The following is a 19,314-nucleotide window of genomic DNA, read 5'->3' on the forward strand; positions in this document are numbered from 1 at the left end:
AAGTCGACTGTTGAAATGACGAGTCAACCTGAACTCAAGGCAATCCAGGCTAGCCTTTATCTTTCGGATGTTGTGTGCCTTTTTTATCTCCAAGAAGTTAAAGTGGTGCAGAGGCTAATTCTTGATCACGATGAACTTGAGCAGTGGGACAACCGCTCCCAAGGTCTTAGCCTTCATCATTTTACTCCAAGGCAGTACATTATATGATGTCCCGCATTGGGCATCTACGTAATACAATTAGGCCAAATTTCATAGCTTTGCAAATTTCTGACTTACTGAGCTTCGCCCTGATCGCATCTTTCACCTCCTTAATCCCCTTGGACTGTTCAAGGCCAGCAGCAGTATTCCGGGCTAAATACGAGTGTACAAATTACGTTAAAATCATACTTTTTTTTTTATTGTATTGTAGATACCTTTTTTGAGCCATGGAAATTGGATTTACAAGCATCCTGACTTCCTTCCTCCATCGTTGGAGATCCGCCTTCTCAACGTTTTCTGCATAACAATAAAATTTAAAAAAATAGATTTAAAACAAGAGCAATACACATTTACCTCCAACAGCAATCGAACTCCAAGATTTACCGCTACCAAAGATCACAGCGGTTTCTGTGTCATGAAAGCGGTGCATGGCCGTGATATAATTCATTAAGGTTGACCGGATCTTTGTTTTGGTCATGCCAGATCTAAGAAGATTCTCATATCCTTTGCCTGCCTCAACACTACTGGTCATTTCTCCCAGTGTTTCCATGTCGTCTTCAGTCTGGCTCTTGTACCTCTCAGACAAAATGCGAGGTGTCAAACTAACCAATGAGTCTTCTACAGAAGAGGTTTCTGTAAATGAGTTTTCTACAGCAAGTTTTTCTGCATTAGCTCTTGTCTTTTCTTGTTGACAAAAGACATTATAAGGGTTGACAGATCTATGTTTTTCCATCACAGGGATCTCAGAAATATAGTGCCTGCCAATGGCTTCCTGAATGGTGTTCATGGTAGCGGTATTTCCCAAATTTTTGCACATGACCAACAATTTCAAGTCGGCCGCCTTGCGTCTTTCTGTCTCCAGCAGTATTTCTTTGTAAATGATGCTTTCAAATGTATGAAATGTCATTGTAGTTTTGTTTATAAGAAAAAAGGAAAAAGGAATCAAAATTTAGTCACTTCACCCAGTAAAGCAAAATAGTTTTTATTTTTTTAAGCTCAGAATTTCGTAACTATTCGAGTTACTACTCGACAACTGTGCGGTAAATGCACAAATTAGATATCTAAATAATTAACAGGGGTGGATGTTCAATATGATGGGGGGGTTTTTTTTTTAGTTATGGGGATAAGGTGCTCAATCACTTAGTAAAGCCAACCAAACACAGTGTACTTGAATTCTTCAAATGCATTACATCGATAGATGCACCAGTAAACAGCGAACTATATACATTTGGTCATTAGAATACCATCGAACTATTTAAGCTTGTCAAGAGCTTTATGCCGGATATAGTTGACGTATACTCTCCCCCGCACAAGTAGCTGATTGGTTGTCAAAGGAAGGTCGATTTGGACACTCACAAGTTGCACGACTAGGTAGCAAAAGAGAAAAGCGACGATCTTTGTGGATTTTCAAGCAAGAACATTGGGGTGAGTATATAAATATCGGTGCAAAAACAAACAGTCCTTTTTTTTTTTTTTTATAGATGAAGTCTTGAAAGGTACCTTCAACGGAAATGTCTAGAACTCCGTATTTTTTTCCAAACGTATTTTTTTAGAATCAAGTGATGGTCTACACGTCGATTGACATGCCATATCATCTAAACTTCATAGGATGATCGATTTCTGTTTTCCATAAAATCTGCTTCACTGTCATTACAAGCTACTACTGGAAAGCAGATATACAACTACCAAGTTTTGATTTGCTTGGGGGTTTTTTTTGCATATGTTTCTATTTTAAGTAAAGGCCCAAACATTATATATGATGAAACAATCAATCAAATCATTCTGACATAAGCTCTTGTTTATCAGCCTATAAATAAAGCTGGTTCACACACTTTATTCTTCTCCTTTTTCTTTTCCCTTAACATACTTCTTTTATCGTATGAAAGTAAACGATAACGTAAAAAAAGGTTAGTTTAGTAGTGACTCACTTGTTTCTTTCAAAAGACGTTAAACCGAAAAAAAAAGATATTATTGCGGTATTGCAGCTGCGGCTAGTCTTTGCTATAGGAGGGCGACCTCCCAAGCAGGGTTCTTGAGTTTTGGAACTCACAGGCTGTATATGGCTGGGATTACGCTGTGTATAGTTGTAATCATGCTGGCCTTCTGGTCCTAACCAGAAGTGCTGTAAGGTATAAAAAAATACATTTGAAAAAAAAAATACGGTGATTAGTAATGATCAAAAGATAAGCTGTAAGCACAATGACAATAACTTGTGAAAGAAATAGCACTTGTTATTTTATTGTGTTTTTTTGTAGGGTCGGATTCCTCATCTGTTTCGTCAGATAAGTCCAATTCCTTCAACCATCGTAAGTGATTTATTCAAGTGCATTGTGATACTGATTGTGTAAATGCTAATATTGTCTCAACCATTTAGTGAAACCAACAAAACATTGTGTTTTTGATTTTTTCAACTGCGTAACATCAATTGATAAACCAGTAAACAGCGAATTATATACATTTGGTCATTGGAACACTACCGAACTGTTTAACCTGGTCAAGAGCTTTATGCCGGATATACTTGACGTATACTCTCCCGCACAAGTAGCTGATTGGTTGTCAAAGGATGGTAGATTTGGACACTCCCAAGTTGCACGAATACGTAGCAAAAGGGAAAGGCGACGATCGATGTGGATTATCAAGGATGAACATTGGGGTGAGTATATAGATTACGGTGCATGTCACTAAAAAAACGAAAGTACAAAAATTAACAGTCCTTTTTTTCTTATAGATGAGATCTTAAAAGGCACCTTCAACACTAAAGCATTTTTAAAAGAAAGCATCCGTGGAATCACATGGCTGGATTGACATCGGCTACGCACGCAAGTCACGCACCAACGAACCTGTAGAGAGCAAGGTCAAATCAATGCAAAAGATGACAGATTGTCTACGAATAAAATGTCACTGCGCAAAAGTCTATTTATCCTTCCAGTGCCCATCCGCATCGAAATTACAACAACGTGATACGAAACCATATCCTGATCTTATGGAAAGTGTCCGCCACAAGCATGGCGATAAAATAGCTGTGGTCAGACTGTAAATGGCTGTGATCAGACTCTAAATGGCTGGGCTACAGTGTATAAAGCGTGCATCAATGCAAGGTAGGCAGCAACGAGATTGGAAGTTAATAGTTACTCATTTTTTTTTATATCTGCCTAAGATCTGATTATGTTTCTTAAATCCACCAACTATTCCGTACGGCTTATTGTGCTTGATTACGCTGGCCTATCCACCGATCCCACAGACATAAAAAAAATTCACCAAGTATGAAAACAACTGCCTATAAATCATGGATTTCTTGTATTAACAGTTTTTACATTTTTTTTTATTGTATCTGTAGAGAACTTAAATCAATCAAGGAAGTACTTGTATATTTTGCCCATGTGAAAAAAAAACATGATTCGTGATGCAAGTACGGTGGGGATTCTTGGTGGGTGATCGAATGCTTGGAGGTGGTGATTCTTGGTGGTGAATTAATGTTCGGAGGTGGTTATTCCTGGTGAATGGAGCTGGTGGTGACCAGGTAAGACTCACGGACATAAATTTGAGTCTATACCAAGACAAAACGTTCTCCATGGTTCCACAATTAAGAAATTTGATTGTCGGCCCGGTTGTATCAAGCGTTCCTTGATGTGAAACTTAATGTATTAATTTATCCACCATTACTGCCACTTGCAGTGTTTTTTTTTCATTTGTAAATAAAATTTGTATATCGTTATCTCTTATCCACGAACACTGTATTTAATTTCATTCTTAACCTTTACACCACATTTCATCTATTTACAGAAAAAAAAAAAATACCAAAGGCAGACTTAAGACTTGGCATAAGTAATTTCCTTTTTTACATGCAATTATACCCAATCTTTGCCGCACTTTGCCTCCACATCACCACCTTTTGTCTTCAAATCACTACCTTTTGTCTTCAAATCACCACCTTTTGCCTTCATGGAGTCCTCTTGAAGCTTACTGGGGTGTTCGATTTTTTTTTCATGCTGCGTGAGAGATCTTGGTCAGTGGTCAGTACATATTGGTTCCCTGTTTCAAAATTTATCCCAACACTTGTAAGAATGCGAAACGAAACCTTTTTCTACATTTGTAATAAATCAAATAGTGTGATTTAATAAAACAAAGTACATGCGTACGTTTATAATTCCTTTATAAATGTATTGACCAAGATGTGAAGATAATAATTTGGGGGGTCTATTTATACTAAATGAAAGCTGGAATCTTATTTTCATATTTGACAGTATCAAGTCATCAATAAATGTCTTCTTTAACTGTCAAATACACAAGTCAAGTTTATGTTCTTATGTCGAAATGGGCATACTTGGCCTCTCTCAGTGTTACGTTATTTACAGATCGATGTGTAATACAGACTATTTATATTTATCTACTTTTATTATGGACCAAGTTATGTGGTTTTGGCACAGATGATTCTCATTATTATCATTGTTCATCCTGTCTGTTTCGATGGACCATCTCTTTAAGGATGTCATCAACAGGTCAGCTACAAATAGTCCAGCATTTTTTTTTTGTCGACTATACTAAAAAGAAAGGACCGAAAGTGAATGTCTCTTTCCAGTGAATCTATGTCTGTGGGCACCTGGTCCAAGACAAGGCAACATGAAGGCTACTCTTATTTGAGTAAGGTCAAAAGAGCTCCGATTGCGCTTACATGGGGGTGGTAGAGATGGGGGGTATCTGTTGACACACGAGATGTCTCTATTTTACATTCAAATAAATAAAAATAAAAAAAGATTTGTGTTTCTGTGTTTGACAGCACGTTGACGTATAGTGTGTGAAACCAACCACTCAAGACGAGTTTCGACGATGATAAAAAATTCGAAGCCTGTCTCGATAGTTGTAATTTTAGAAATAAGTTCACTTTTATTTGTCATTCAAGTCTCATTCAATGTATTGAATCTACAGTGAGGGGGATGGAACTTGTTCAAGTATCAAGAATTAGAATAGTATATTTTGTCTTGACTCTTCAATCATTTACTTTTTTTCTTTTTTTAAAGAATGAGACCGATCCAAACCTTTTTTGATGATGGTTTTCAAATTTTTTTTTTTTTTTTTTTGGAGTGTGCTGTCAGCCATGAATCTTCTCAGAGTGCACACATGCTTCAAACAGTATCACTTATGCGTGGTAGATGACAAATGCAAGTCTTTTTATAGAGTCGTGGTATTTCGGGTGGGTGGGGGGGGATGACAGTGATCATATCGTGATGAGTTTTATTTTTATAAAAAAAAACTGGTCACTGTATAATAGTTCATCCATGGATGGAATGAAGACTGCAGCATAACTCATTTTTTTTTTACGCCATCGATGGGCCTTTGGGTAGAAAACGAAAAAAAAGGGGGTTAGACTAAATGTTGACACGATTTTTTTTTTATTATTTATGCAGGCTCATCATGAACAGGACGGTTCAAATGTTTTCATATGCAACTTTTTTTTGTAGTAGAAGTAACCATGATAAAGATTGTAAATTCTAATCTTTTTTAAACAAGGGCTGGTTGACACGCAACATTGATTTTATATCAACGCACTCAACACGGATGTTTTTACTGTAGGCCAATTTCCCATCTCAATAGATGAGGCCCTTTTTTTTTATGAATTAGGGTCACTTCATAAATTCGCATAATAAAATCATGTCGATTTATTCCAAAAAGAGGAATTGATTACACCAGAAAAATAAAACATTTTGACGCGAATAAAATCTGTGTAAAAAAAAAAAAACTCAGGTTACACATTTATGCAGCGAGTTGAAAGTGCGCCTTACACTTCAAACTAAGGCTGTTTTTTTTATTTATTTATTTACCTCCCTATTATCTCTCTCTTCTCTCCCCCCCCCCTTTCATGGGAAGCTGGTCCAAAGTAAAAGCATCTTTTTGTTTTGTTACTCCCTTACGTTTTATCTATGTTGTCATCGTGGTTTAGGTAGACAAAGAAAAAAAAAAAAGAAGAGAAAGGTGTTACATACAGAATGATGAACGCGAAATGAAAAATGGGTTGAACGTGTAAAGTGATGATTTATCTTCTTTGATAAAATAGAGAGAAGGGTTAAAAGAAGAACCCTCCCCCCCCCTTTATTTTTTTGTGGGTATACTAACTGCAGTCTTATTATTATTTTGACTTTATAAACAACAACATAATGCATTCAAAAAAAAAAAAATCAAAATTATCTAAGGAATGCGAGACTAGTTGAATACAAGTAACCAAAAAAAAAAGGGGGGAGGTTTTCTTTACACCTCTCTCTCCCCCCCCCCCCCTTTTGTTGTTGTTGTTGTTGTTGTTATGGAACCTCCTTTTTTTTTTCGGGGGGGGGGAGGGGGTGGAGAGGGTTTATATAATTATTTTTTATGAGGAAGCTTATTCACAATACCTCTTTTTCTTTTTTTTCTTTCTTTTTTATTTATTTTTTAATAAAAAAAAACAAATCATATCACCTTTTAAAAAAATGACTACTGTATCTCCTATGGACACTGCACCTCTTCCACCTTCTGAACCAATTACATCGCCTGGAACAGGTATTGCTAATTTACCTAATCAGCGTCATAAGATTGTTGCCAAGAATGGAGCCAATTTTACCTTGATGGTCTGCGGTAAGTCAAGATAAAATAAGAATGATATGATTAAAAAAAAAAAAAACTAAAAAAAATGTGTGTTTCTTAGGTGAATCGGGTGTGGGCAAGACAACATTTGTCAATACATTGTTCACTTCTACCATCAAGGAGCCCAAGAATTTAAACAAGCGACGTACCAAGGCACCTTCCAAGACGGTACAGATCCAAATCACTCGAGCCGGTAAGCCTACAGACAAAAAAAAAAATTTTTTTTAAGAAGGAAAGAGATAGAAATCTAAAACTGGCAAGATTAGAATTGGAGGAGAAAATGTTCAAGGTCAAACTGACAATTATTGATACCCCTGGCTTTGGTGATTATGTAAATAATCGTCATGGTTGGATTCCCATTGTGGATTTCTTGGATGACCAACACGAAAATTACATGAGACAAGAACAACAACCTTGTCGTAAAGGCGTTGTTGATATGAGAGTTCATGTCTGTCTGTACTTTGTAAAACCTACCGGTCATACGTACGTTAGTCATCCAAAAAAAAAAAAAAAAAGACATGATTTCTAAACTTTATCAATAGCTTGTCGCCTTTAGACGTTGAGGTGATGAAGCGACTTGGTTCTCGTGTAAACTTGATTCCAGTCATTGCTAAAGCAGATACGCTTACACCCTCTGATTTAGCTAAATTCAAGCAAAATGTAAGTTACTCCCTAGTACCCCCCCTTTATATATACATTGAGAAAAATTCTCCTTACATAAAAATCTCCTCCCTCCGCCCCCTTTTTTTTTTATTAGATTCGAGATGTGATTTCAGCTCAAAATATTCAATGTTACTCTTCTCCTATTGAAAGTGATGATGAGACGACAACAAAACGTAATGTGAATATCATGGCTGCTATGCCATTTTCGGTGATTGGTTCTACGCAAGATGTGATTACTGCTGATGGACGTAAAGTGAAAGGTCGCGAGTATTCCTGGGGTGTTGCTGAAGTGGAGAACGATGATCATTGTGATTTTAAAAAATTACGTAGTTTATTGATCCGTACCCATATGCTTGATTTAATCACGACGACAGAAGAAAATCATTATGAAAATTATCGTCAAATTCAAATGGAGACACGCAAATTTGGTGACCCTCGTGCCGAAAAGGATGAAAATGCTAAATTTGCAGAGGAAGAAGAAATGTTGCGTAAGAATTTCACAGAAAAGGTCAAGTCGGAGGAAACTCGGTTCCGTCAATGGGAACAACAATTGTTATCCGAAAGAGATCGTCTTCATAAAGAATTGGAAAGTCAAAGTGAGAAAGTCAAGGAACTACAATTCGAAGTTGAATCTTATTATAATCAACGTGATTCTCCAAGAAACATTAGAAAATAAGTTTTTTTTTTTTTAAAACCCCTACACCCAAATAAAGTTTTTTTTTTTTCTTTTTTTTTTGTCTTTTTTCTATCCCCAAACCAAACCAAACCAAAACCCTTCATATGCAGGAAACTTCAAGCTCTTCTTCTGCCTACAGTAACGAACCCATGACAAGTAAATGGCATACATGGGCTCAAGAAGAAGCACAACATCAAAAACAGGACTCCCATTCACCCAAGATCGTTCATGGTCGTCCTTTCCATGTCGAGCCAACCCCTTCCAAATCACAACCCCTTTTACCTACCGCCTCTCAACTCAAACTTCTGGACCATCCTACGCACTGTTTCTGTAAAAAGCCCGCCCATCGTGAATACACCTCCGAATATGGGGCTGTCCTCGAATGTGCTAGTTATGGTTACGAGGGTCCTCCTTTAGCTTCCTACCAGCACAAATACACGTGTGGTTTCCATGTTCACGAAACTTCTTGGCTTCAACACCAACACCAACTCAAGGAAGGTTTGACCATCCAGTCCGATTACCCAGAACTTCGTACTTGTCCATTATACAATTTCACTTTTTGTGCCGTCTTTCATGTCAACAATCACCACGATAAGACACCACCCTCGGTTTTACCCGATTGTTACTGCGGTCATCGTGTCAAATTTTGTGCTACACGTCATCATATGTATTTCGCTTGTCCAGGTCAATCCAATGCTACCTTTAAGAAATGTGTTTGGAAATTGGAGGCAAAAGATGTTGCCTTTACAAAACCTAAGCATCGATTACATACCTATATTTCACATGAAGCCTACCTCCAACGTCTTCATTTACAGGAAGAAGGTCCTCATCATCAAACCCCGCAGCAACAGCAACAGCAACAACAACAACAACAACATCAGAAATCACCTACGCTGAGTAAGTCACAACATTTTCATAATCTATTGGATAGTTTAAACGCAACCGCGACACGTGCAACGGGAACCATCACATCACCTTCTTCTGTCCAAGATGACATGATGAGTGTCGACATCTCACCTCAACAACAGCAACAACAGCAACAAAGATTGATGCATGCGTTGATTGTACCGACGGCCGTGTTAGCCAAGAAACAACCGAGCGTCTCCAACTCTTCCTCCACATCGACGACATCCACCACTACGACAGCAGCAGCAGCAGCGACGGCGATACCGATCCATGATGGATCCTCACCGACCATGTTAAAAGCGTTACATGAATTAGAGGAATACAAGACCTTGAATGCCAACCTAAAAGCAGCGATCCATCGAGTGAAACAAGAAGCGCAATCGCGTATTGGACAAGTGGAAACGAGATTAGCGACAAGTGTGGAACAACGTGAACGATTACAACATGAATACGAGACGCAAATGATAAAAATACGTCAGGTATTGGAAGGGGAATTGTTGATGCGTATTAGTAGTCAGGAACGATTATCGACAATTGAATTAGAGGTGGTGAATTTATTAAATGAAAAGGAAAAGGCAATTCAGGAATTAGAGGTCTATAAGGAATCGATGCGTGTCAAGTATGGAAAAGAAGATGAGTTTAATAAGTGTAAAGTGTGCTTTCATCGATCCATTGAGTATGCGCTTATCCCTTGTTATCATTTTGGTAAGTCTATATGTATGTCATGATGATGATTGGAGGGAAATATTGATTATCTTTTTTCTCGATAGCTTATTGTCATTTGTGCGCGTTCAAATTAAAGGAATGTGCTTTATGCAGAAGACCCATTACAGACATTCAAAAGATCTTTACTTGTTAAAAAATATTTCACCTGTTTTTTGGGGGGGAAACATATTTTTTTTTTTATTATACCCTCTTTTGTACAAAAAAAAAAAAGCCTAAAATAAAAAGTAAATTCATGCGCGCGAGATTTTTTTTAAAGCAAAAAAAAAAAAGTGTGGGGTAGAAGTGTGAGAAGGTAACACACATAAATGCGCGCGGATCAAGAAAGGCAATAAAAATTTTATTGAAAAGTGGTATTACGATTCACCATTTGAGCTACGGCAGCAATGGTATGACTATCCAATGTATCTTGTACAGTAGATGTTCGACTTTGAATACTTTCATTTTCCTCATCCTCTTCGTCCACACTACTATGATGATAGAGGATCCTGTCCTTCATTTCTTGAGCATAACGTTGTTTATCTCGATTAGCAATTTCTTGCCAAGGTGCTAATTCCTTTTCTGTCATACTTCGCCATTGAGATCCAATTTGTCTACTGATCTCTACTAGTCTTGCGTCAGGACATTTCTTTTTCATGATGGGTCTCATTTCTTTAGCAAAATGAAGGTAACCAGACATCGGATGTTTTGGTAAAGTAGCGTCTGGTTTCTTTTTCTTTCTTCCTCTTGGGTCACGACCCCCCACCACCACCACCATGTCTGTTGTTGTTGTTGTTGTAGGTTTAGGTGAACCTTTTCGTTTCTTTCGTTCTGTTATCGTTGTTGTTGTTGTCACAGAAGCAGAGGCAGATTTTTGTAATTTCTTTAGAGAATCAGCTTCACGCATTTCCGCTTTCGATCGTCTTGTATAAATAAAATTCGAATGTTGTTTATTATGCAATTGTTTTAATTTAATTTCTTCGCCAATATAATATTCCTTTTGTACAGGTGAAAGTTGTTTCCATTTGGAACTAATGGATTTACTGATCTCACCCGAGGTTAAACCTTGATTCACGTGTTTAAGTTGACGACGCATATCGCGATTAAATAAGAGGTAAGCGTTGGGTGGACGTTTCACCTTTTCGGGTAATGTACCGTATTTCTTTCTCAGGTTCCCTTCGTTCTTATCTTGTACACTATGTTTCAATGAGAGGGATTCGAGAGCGGCGGCTTCTGCTGTGGCAGCGGCTGAAGTGGTTGTTGTTGTTGTTGTAGGATGATAATAAAAGGATTTCTCCAGTGGATGGTGTAAAAGGAGATCGGATAATTGGTGATGACTATGCTGATAATGATGAGGTTGATAATGATGCTGTTGAGGATGCGCGTGATGATTGTACAATTGGTCTGTGGTGGTATTGGTGGGTGAGGCGTGGTCGTTAGGAATGAGCATGGAAGAAGGAGCACGCGGGACCACAATTTTGGGTAGACGACTACCATGGATGAAATGAGGGCGATTATCAATATCGAGCGTGAATTGAATACATTGAGACTGATTTTGAAACTCTGTCTTTTGTTCGTTTGACATTAGGTTCCATTCAGCAAGTAATTGGGATGATGAAACTTCTTGACCGTTGGAATCGTTGCGTCGTTTGGTTTGGTATAGTAAAAAGGAATTAGGTGCCTTGATACTACTCTTTATCTCTTTGCTCTCCAACTCCATACGATGTTGTTGTCCAACTAACATTTTTTTTTGAGAAAAGTAAAAAAAAAAAAAAAAAAGGGGGGGGGGAGAAAGAGAGAGAGATAAAGAAGGGGTGGGAATACCCTTTCCGTGAGAAGTTCTTTTTTTTTTATTTTAAGGTTGTTGTTGTTTTTTTGTTTTTGCTAAAATCACCATGGCAACCTTTATTTTTAAAAATCTTCTCTTTCTCTCTACTCTATTGCGTGTGATGACATTCGACACCATAGTTCCTTTTTTTTTTTTTCTTTCTTTCAAACTCTACGAGATTTAAGAAAATCGTTTAAACAAAATAATAAAAAAAAAGAGTCATAGATCCTCTCCATTCTTTCTTGTAGTAGATACACTTGTCAAAATATAGTTTTATTAGATCCCCGGCATACAATGACTCTTTTTTTTTTTATCGCCCATCTTAAAGGGGGGGGGGGATGTTGTATCTTAATTCTACTGCGCTTTTTTTGTGTGGTCACACGGAGATCTAGACACAATTCTATAAATGGGGTTTGGGGTAAAAGGAGGGGGGGATGGGTCTATCTTATCTCTTTTCTATCTAAATGTCTGCCAGTACCTTTTTAACCACAGGCAAAAAAATCATTGCTATTGGAAGAAATTTCAGGTTTTTTTTTTTTTAAATACAAAAAAAAAAAAAATAACAAAAGGGAGGGTGATGCTAACATTCTCAAAAAAAAAAAGTGAACATGCAAAGGAATTAAACAACGAAGTACCTACAAGTCCCTTTTTCTTTTTAAAACCTACTTCTTCTTACCTCGAAAATGGAGGTACGATAGAAATTCCTCAAGGTTGTGAAGTACATCATGAGAGTAAGTCCCTCCCCTTTTTTTTAAGCGCATGCATGAAAAAAAAAAGTATCAAACTTTACATCTTTTTTTTCAAGTTGAATTGGCTGTGATTATTGGAAAGAATGGTAGAAATATTCCAGCAACAGAAGCAAATGATTACATTGGAGGTAACTAAGAAAGAAAGAAAAAAAAGAAAGGGGGAAGGAATCTCATTTATTATTCAAAGGATACGCATTGTCTATCGATTTAACTGCCAGAGATCTTCAAGTAATGTATATAAATTTTTTTTTTTTTATTTGTTTGTTTTTAATTTTCTAAACCTTTTTTTCTTTTTTTTAGTTGGAAGCTAAAAAAGCGCGTTTACCATGGACAGCCTCCAAGGGTTTTGATACCTTTACGCCCATCAGTGCATTTATCCCCAAACACGAAATTTCCGATGCAGCCAATGTCAATATCTGGATCAAGGTGAATGACGAATACCGTCAACGTGGTAACACACGCGACATGATCTTTAGGTTAGGAAATCTATTCTACCCACACACACCATTCAATCCCATCCCACTCATCTCTCTCTCTCTCTCTCTTAGTATTCCCACACTGATCGAATATGTTTCATCCATCATGAAATTGGAAACGGGCGATGTCATTTTGACAGGCACACCTAAAGGTGTAGGTCCCATTTATGCAGGTGAACATGTCACAGCGGGACTTTGTCCTGGAGATCACCAAGACGACCTTGTTCAACTTTCTTTCGGGGTAGAGGACAGACAAGGAGGCTTTGTCCATGTCAAACAATAATAAAAAAAATATTTATTTTCTTAAATCCTAATTTGCTCTTCTTCCGTTGCATGACGGACATGCCACCAAAGAGTGAGAGCCATCCATACACCACTGGTTAAAATACAGAGATAACTGAATAAATCCCCTATGGACGCATACAATGTACGTATTCTTTTCACAAGGGGTAGATAAAACAGATAGCTTTCCACGTTATTCGAAGCCACCTTTTGTTGAAAGACGCTATTCGTGGGTTCAAAGATCCCCGAGACGCCCTGTGAGACACATCGAAACAAGGTGAATCCATTCTCCAGAGGTCTCAATGCGTTTCCCTGTCCATGATAGGTACCAATCGGTCCCCATGTCCAACTTGGTTGAAGCATGATATCGATGCCATGATCACTGGCTTGGCCTATCAAATGAGCAAAATTGAAATCAAAACAAATGGCACCACCGAGTCTACCGAATTCAGGTGTATCCATGAATTGAAGCACATTGGGTCCTGCTGGTTGTAATTCCTATTTTAGATATAGATACGGGTTACCATTGCCTCTCTTTCACACACAAAAAAAAAAGAATTCATCCCCCCCCCCCTCTAATTCAATACTTTACAATACCAGGTACGGGATGTGCTTTATTGTAATTGATACCAATCTCACCTTCCTTTGTCATGACCACCAACTTGTTTTCACGTACAGGTTGACCTAACCCATAGGTGACAGCAAGATAGACACCATGTTTTCGTGCAAATGCTTTACTTTTGTTTAAAAATGCCTCTTCTTCTTGTACAATCGTTGTTAATTCGGACCATAGAATGAGTTTAGCACCCGAGGCAACTAAAGCCTGAGATTGATTAAACCAGGTATCGTGTGATAACTGTAAACCCAAGTTATCCCCGGGTCCTACCACACAACCTACACGCTCCGTCTTTGGTATATAATCGGGGTAGATGGTTTGATAAAACGAACCACGACGGATATTACCCATACCGCCATAGGATAAAAGTACAGCCATGAGTATCGTGTAAAGGGTCACAGGATGAAGCCAAAAGGATCGTTCCTTATGTTCGACCTCGGAAACATGCGTATCCTGTAAGAGATGAGGCGTTGTACGAATAGAGAGTTGATGAAGAGGAAAAGTAGGTAGTTCGAGTAGGACGGTAGCTGAAAGGGCCAAGAGGAAATCAAGGAATGCTCGACCTCCTAATGAGGAGAGTTGAGCGAATTCTGACCAACCGATGGTCACAGTGGTGAGAGAAGGGTAATCACCTAAAGGACCTAAACGACCGATGAGGAACCATAAGGATGTGTAGAGTAAAGGGGTGAATAAGACACGTGTGGTCATGTCTGTGTTGTGTTTTCTCATGAATCGCTCTGAGAATAAAACCACGATTAAAACAAGATTGATGACGAATGAAGCGACTGTTTGTCCGTTAAAGGTAAATACATGTAAGAGAAGGGGGAGTGGGTTAATTTTTTTCAAAGGAAAAAAAAAAAAAAAGGGAGAAAGACAACTTACGAAACATGAACCATGCCATGGGGAATCGAGGAGTAGTAGTGGTACGAAAATTACCCAAGAATGCCAAAGCGAAACCCATGCTACTGACAAAATAAATAAAAATAATGTTTTGCCATGGTTTATCTCGAGTGTAAATGAGAACCAAAGGAAGATAGAAGCAAGTGAATAAAGGAATGGCTTGATAACCAAAGCCAAACAATCTATATATATATGAATCAACTCCGATTTTTTTTTTTTTTTTTTTTTTTTTTTTTTTACAAAATGCATCCTATATTTACACTATAAATAAAAAGGGTATTAACAAACCATGCGACTTTACCCATTCCTTCATTTTGAACAGATAAGAAGAAGAAAAGGGGTTTGTGAATAAATGGGAGGGAAAGAGCTGAAAATGTTTTGATTTTTTATGTTTTGGTCATTGGAATTATCGCTTTTTTGGGGTCCACTCTTTTTGATATTACCTTTTGTGGGATTTTTTTTTTTTTTCAGTGGGGTGTGTGTGTGTGCAACCTCTTTTAATTTCAGAGTCAGGAGGGATATTTACTTTACTCGCAAAGGTTTTATGTGTTGGAGTGCAACATGTTGATACACGGCTAGAATTCAACAACAACAGTAGCAGACCAACCAAAAAGAAAAGGTTGTCAGTTTATTGGGGGGGGGGACACACATTTTTTTTAAAAAAAAAAGTAGTAGCTAAATTGTCATTCTTTTCTGTTCACAAGGATAAGTGTCAGTTATTAACACTCGTATGTTTGCCCATGTGTTAAATTAGGGTTTGGGGGTCATGTATGGGTCATTCGGTCAAAGTAAGCAGATCAATCAATTCTTTCTTTTTTTTACAAACAAAAGGGTACCCTCATCCAATTTTTAGCAGAAATTAGTTCTTTTTTTTTTTTTTTTTTTTTTTTGTCGAACACGTTTTCTGTATTAAAAAGAAAAGGGGGGAGAAGTTTTAGACCTGTTTTCATCCATCTTTTTTTTTTGGGAAAAGCTAAAATGATACATTCTAATAAAAATGAGGAGAGGGGGGATACCCCTTTTCAAAATCTGAATTCTACAAAATAAATAGTGTGTAACCCTTTTCTAATATTTGTAATAAAAGAAAGGTAGAAACCCAAAATATCCAATCAAAAATGATTACCCCCCTTTTTTTTTAAAGAAAAAAAAAACGCGCACTTAAGGGAAAAAGGGTGCTTTTTTAAAAGTCCTCCACAGAAAGTCTCTTCTCCTACATAACAAATTAAACCGCTGCTGTAAAAAAAAAAATTATTATGGGACTCAAACGATCCTTTTGATGATCAGTCCTCCGATTATATGAGTGTGACTTAAAAAAAAGGGGGGGGGGTGGAACATGTTAATAAATTAGCTGGAGTGTGAATTTCCTACAGCAGGGAAGGGGTCTCTTATAATAAAACGTGGAACTTTTAGCAACGTGGAAAAAGTAGATCCCTTTTCTTGTAAGAGAACTACATATAGAAAGGTCTATTAATATCTCGGGATTTCTAAAGCCGTGAAAAAAAAAAAGATCTTCCAACATGTTTGTAGTACATGGACAGTGATTCTTAAATAGTGTGATATAACTTTTTAATAAATGGCTTCATGGATCATCTCCCTCGGATACGTGGGGGACATTTTTATTTATTTATTTATTTAGCTGTCATTCAAGTAGGAGGGGGGGAAAAACTAGCCGCTGACCTGTTTTATTATCTTTTGTGCATCTCTCTTTCAATGACGAATACAAGGTTTCAGATACAATCAGTGAAAAAAAAAAAATTTAGCATGGTTTAACGTGGCCCGAAAAAAAAAAAAGTTGCAGAAAAATATAGGGTACGCATAAATTAGAATAAAGAGAGACGTCATTTTAAAAAAAAGAAAAAGAAAAAAGGACTGAGAAAGACTATTTATATAAATTCTATATTTTAACAAGATTTGCTGTAGACTCGTGTCGATTGGCCTAAAAAAGGGTGATTGGCCCGCCCCCCCTTTGAATCGTCCTACACAAGAGAGGGGGGGGGATCATCCGACAAAATAAAAAAGAAACACCCCACGAGCCTAGGTAACATAAATAGACAAGACTCCAAACTGTCGAATTTGGCGCATCTTGAATTTATAAATATCCAAGATACCCATATTTAGTTGCTCGTCTCACTTTTTTTTATTAAAAATAATCAGAAAAAACGATCGCCTTTAAATCTTTTTTCTTTTTCGCAAATCCCTTTTTTTATTTTTATTTTTTTTATTTTCTGTTTAATTTATTCCTCCACTCCTTTTTTTTTTTTTTCTTCTAAAACATAATAATAAAAAAAATAAAAATGCAAAACGAAATACCTAAATTACCTTCAATACAATCGATGCTTGAAGGTGTTTCTCTGTCTGGTTAGTATATATATAAATATATGTTTATTTACAATTATTAAAACCATTTAGTAGAGACTACGGACAACCCACGACAGAAAAGTTATCGTTCTCTTGGGCATAAAAGACATGCATCAGAACAATCGGGTGCGTTTACACAAGCCTCTTCTTCTTCTTCATCATCAATGACGAGCATGCACGGTACGCTGGAAAAGCTATCTATCCACCCTATAATACCTCTGGAGCCTAAACTCCATAATCCACGTAGTGCAAGTCATTCACCACCACTACTGAGTGATCCTATACCTGCTCACACATTGTACCCTTTTCCTACTCGTATCTCCCATCTTCAAAACCACCATCGATCACCACGAAACTTACATTCCCGTTCGTTTTCTGATTATACCCACCCTTATGTCAACGGTACTCAATTAGCTCCTCTTCAACCTCATACTTTTCAACAGCACCATCGTCGCGCTGTTTCCACAAACACATTGGATCTGATTCTTCAACCATTGATGCAAAGACCTTTGGATCAGTATAACCCTCCTTCCCTCTGTGCATCTTCTTCTACCTCCACTGTCACTACCAACGCAGATACCAACGGTAACGAAGAAGGATATTCATCCGATGAATCCATCCTCATGACTACCACTACCACTACGATAAAGCCCACAAGCAAAGAATCTGTTGTGGCAGCCGTTGTCACCACCACAGGTCGATCCGTTTCTCCTGCACACCTTGTGGAAGCGGACCCATCAGCAGCAGCAATAAGTAATAACAAATACAACTGTCCTTACTGTAACAAGGGATTTTCACGACCTTCCTCACTTCGTATTCACACGTATTCACATACGGGAGAACGACCTTTTGAATGTCCGGAGAACGGATGTTCACGTAAATTTAGTGTGCAGAGTAATATGCGACGCCATTTACGAGTTCATCGATTGGGTCGACCATTGAAAAGAAACGGGGGGTTAATTTCTCCGGCTGACCGAGCTCAGCTTATCAACAAACCTTTGGCTGCCAAGCCCACCAACTGGATTGGTGTTACCGTGCATCCATCTCTTTAAAAAAAAAAAAAAATTGGTGTGATTATACATATATATATATATATTTATGTGGATGAGAGGTGTATCCTACCATAGCATGTATATTCAAAATATATATATATATATATAAAAAAAAAAAAAAAAAAAAAACTCAAATAAAAAGGATGCAGGTTTTCATCATGATCATCATTTTCTTGTTTACCAAAGGGATTCTCTTGAGGAGTTACAATCGCACGTTTTTTAATATGATTTTAGAAAAAGGGATTTTCCCTTTAGGTGTCCTTTTTTTTTTTTCTTCCAAAAAAGATGGGGGAAATATCACATCTTGATGTGAATCATAATAAAACTGATTGTTACAAGGTCATTGTCACACACAGGGCAAAAATAACAGAGGGTACGAAATAACACTAATAAAATAGACAAAAAAAAAAAAAGCATCTTTTGTTTGTTTACATTACTTCAACCCGCAAGGTATGTCAGAATGAATAGCCCTTCTTTTCTTGTCAAAAATCATGAAAGGCTCATTAATTAGTACTTGGTATGAAAGGTTACAAGGAAACACGAAATAAATCTTTTTTCCCCCCCAAAAAACACATGTCTTCTTTCTCTTTCATCTACTTGACACGATTCATCCTCGCACCTTGAGAAATCATGAATGAGGACTTATTATCAGCTGGTCACACACACACACCTTTTTTTTTTTGTGTTTTCTGTAACCGCGTCTATTACAGACCAAAAAAAAAAAAAAAGAGGTAATTTGATGATTTACATGTAGATCAACCTGTAAATCGTTCTTTAGATAGAACAGCGCATGACATGATTTTGTAATTTTTAAAAAAAAACAAATTTTGCTTAAAAAAGGTCTGACAGACAGCAATTCAATGATTCAAATTCTTTTCTTGAACGACCTCCCCCCTTTTTTTATTATTATTATTCTTATTCGTTGACGTTCCTGCCGTATCTCTGTTTGTTTCTGATAAGCACAAGTTCATGCAACTTGTTCTTCTTCTTTCCCAGTGTATCGCCATTAAAATCATAAAAGCTCTTTTTTTTTTGGGGGTTCAGTTTTTGTAACAGGTTTATTGCTATTACTGGTTGTGAGAGGTTATAAATAACTGCTGCATCAAAAATGTACGTCCGTAACATCCTCAAGTGGCATAAAAGAGTCTTTGTATACGGGATGTGTAAATATACACCTCATTTAAATGATGATTCGTTTTCCAAAATTAAAATAGGTAAGGTTCACCTCCATTTTAATAAGAATTGAGTGCCCCCCCCCCCGAGTTTCCATGTTTTCTTTCTCTTTGGCTAGTGTAA

The 19,314-nt window shown here is 37.3% G+C and overlaps 8 protein-coding genes across 8 annotated transcripts; 5 read left to right on the forward strand and 3 right to left on the reverse strand.

The window, feature by feature from the left end:
* On the reverse strand, nt 1-1,129 carry EV154DRAFT_513003 (uncharacterized protein). The gene is made up of 4 exons (XM_051601982.1): nt 553-1,129; nt 414-495; nt 277-351; nt 1-224 (listed from the first exon to the last, which is right to left on the reverse strand). The coding sequence occupies exons 1-3, from the start codon at nt 1,103-1,105 to the stop codon at nt 327-329; spliced, it is 660 nt and encodes a 219-aa protein (XP_051456244.1). The 5' UTR covers nt 1,106-1,129; the 3' UTR covers nt 1-224; nt 277-326.
* Nucleotides 1,130-2,397: 1,268 nt separating this feature from the next.
* On the forward strand, nt 2,398-3,235 carry EV154DRAFT_552683 (uncharacterized protein; the record flags this gene model as incomplete). Its single annotated transcript, XM_051605072.1, has 4 exons — nt 2,398-2,428; nt 2,454-2,504; nt 2,573-2,851; nt 2,976-3,235. The coding sequence occupies 4 exons, from the start codon at nt 2,398-2,400 to the stop codon at nt 3,233-3,235; spliced, it is 621 nt and encodes a 206-aa protein (XP_051456245.1).
* Nucleotides 3,236-6,603: 3,368 nt separating this feature from the next.
* Nucleotides 6,604-8,186, forward strand: EV154DRAFT_445419 (Septin-domain-containing protein). Its single transcript, XM_051597087.1, has 5 exons — nt 6,604-6,801; nt 6,872-7,003; nt 7,077-7,293; nt 7,353-7,470; nt 7,568-8,186. The coding sequence occupies exons 1-5, from the start codon at nt 6,657-6,659 to the stop codon at nt 8,147-8,149; spliced, it is 1,194 nt and encodes a 397-aa protein (XP_051456246.1). The 5' UTR covers nt 6,604-6,656; the 3' UTR covers nt 8,150-8,186.
* Nucleotides 8,187-8,298: 112 nt separating this feature from the next.
* Nucleotides 8,299-9,914, forward strand: EV154DRAFT_482691 (uncharacterized protein; the record flags this gene model as incomplete). Its single annotated transcript, XM_051598515.1, has 2 exons — nt 8,299-9,760; nt 9,826-9,914. The coding sequence occupies 2 exons, from the start codon at nt 8,299-8,301 to the stop codon at nt 9,912-9,914; spliced, it is 1,551 nt and encodes a 516-aa protein (XP_051456247.1).
* Nucleotides 9,915-9,991: 77 nt separating this feature from the next.
* On the reverse strand, nt 9,992-11,565 carry EV154DRAFT_513010 (high mobility group box domain-containing protein). Its single transcript, XM_051601983.1, has one exon. The coding sequence runs from the start codon at nt 11,499-11,501 to the stop codon at nt 10,119-10,121; it is 1,383 nt and encodes a 460-aa protein (XP_051456248.1). The 5' UTR covers nt 11,502-11,565; the 3' UTR covers nt 9,992-10,118.
* Nucleotides 11,566-12,022: 457 nt separating this feature from the next.
* EV154DRAFT_513011 (uncharacterized protein) lies at nt 12,023-13,103 on the forward strand. Its single transcript, XM_051601984.1, has 6 exons — nt 12,023-12,111; nt 12,189-12,316; nt 12,391-12,462; nt 12,522-12,562; nt 12,635-12,810; nt 12,883-13,103. Exons 1-6 carry the CDS (start codon nt 12,050-12,052, stop codon nt 13,091-13,093), a joined length of 690 nt encoding a protein of 229 aa, XP_051456249.1. The 5' UTR covers nt 12,023-12,049; the 3' UTR covers nt 13,094-13,103.
* EV154DRAFT_513020 (carbon-nitrogen hydrolase) lies at nt 13,104-15,070 on the reverse strand. Its single transcript, XM_051601985.1, has 4 exons — nt 14,869-15,070; nt 14,591-14,790; nt 13,685-14,493; nt 13,104-13,590 (listed from the first exon to the last, which is right to left on the reverse strand). Exons 1-4 carry the CDS (start codon nt 14,919-14,921, stop codon nt 13,114-13,116), a joined length of 1,539 nt encoding a protein of 512 aa, XP_051456250.1. The 5' UTR covers nt 14,922-15,070; the 3' UTR covers nt 13,104-13,113.
* Nucleotides 15,071-16,480: 1,410 nt separating this feature from the next.
* Nucleotides 16,481-18,209, forward strand: EV154DRAFT_445429 (uncharacterized protein). Its single transcript, XM_051597088.1, has 2 exons — nt 16,481-16,966; nt 17,021-18,209. The coding sequence occupies exons 1-2, from the start codon at nt 16,903-16,905 to the stop codon at nt 18,016-18,018; spliced, it is 1,062 nt and encodes a 353-aa protein (XP_051456251.1). The 5' UTR covers nt 16,481-16,902; the 3' UTR covers nt 18,019-18,209.
* Nucleotides 18,210-19,314: the final 1,105 nt, after the last annotated feature.

Source organism: Mucor mucedo (genome assembly GCF_025094135.1).
Source record: "Mucor mucedo strain NRRL 3635 chromosome Unknown EV154scaffold_63, whole genome shotgun sequence".
In the NCBI taxonomy this organism is placed as follows: domain Eukaryota; kingdom Fungi; phylum Mucoromycota; class Mucoromycetes; order Mucorales; family Mucoraceae; genus Mucor; species Mucor mucedo.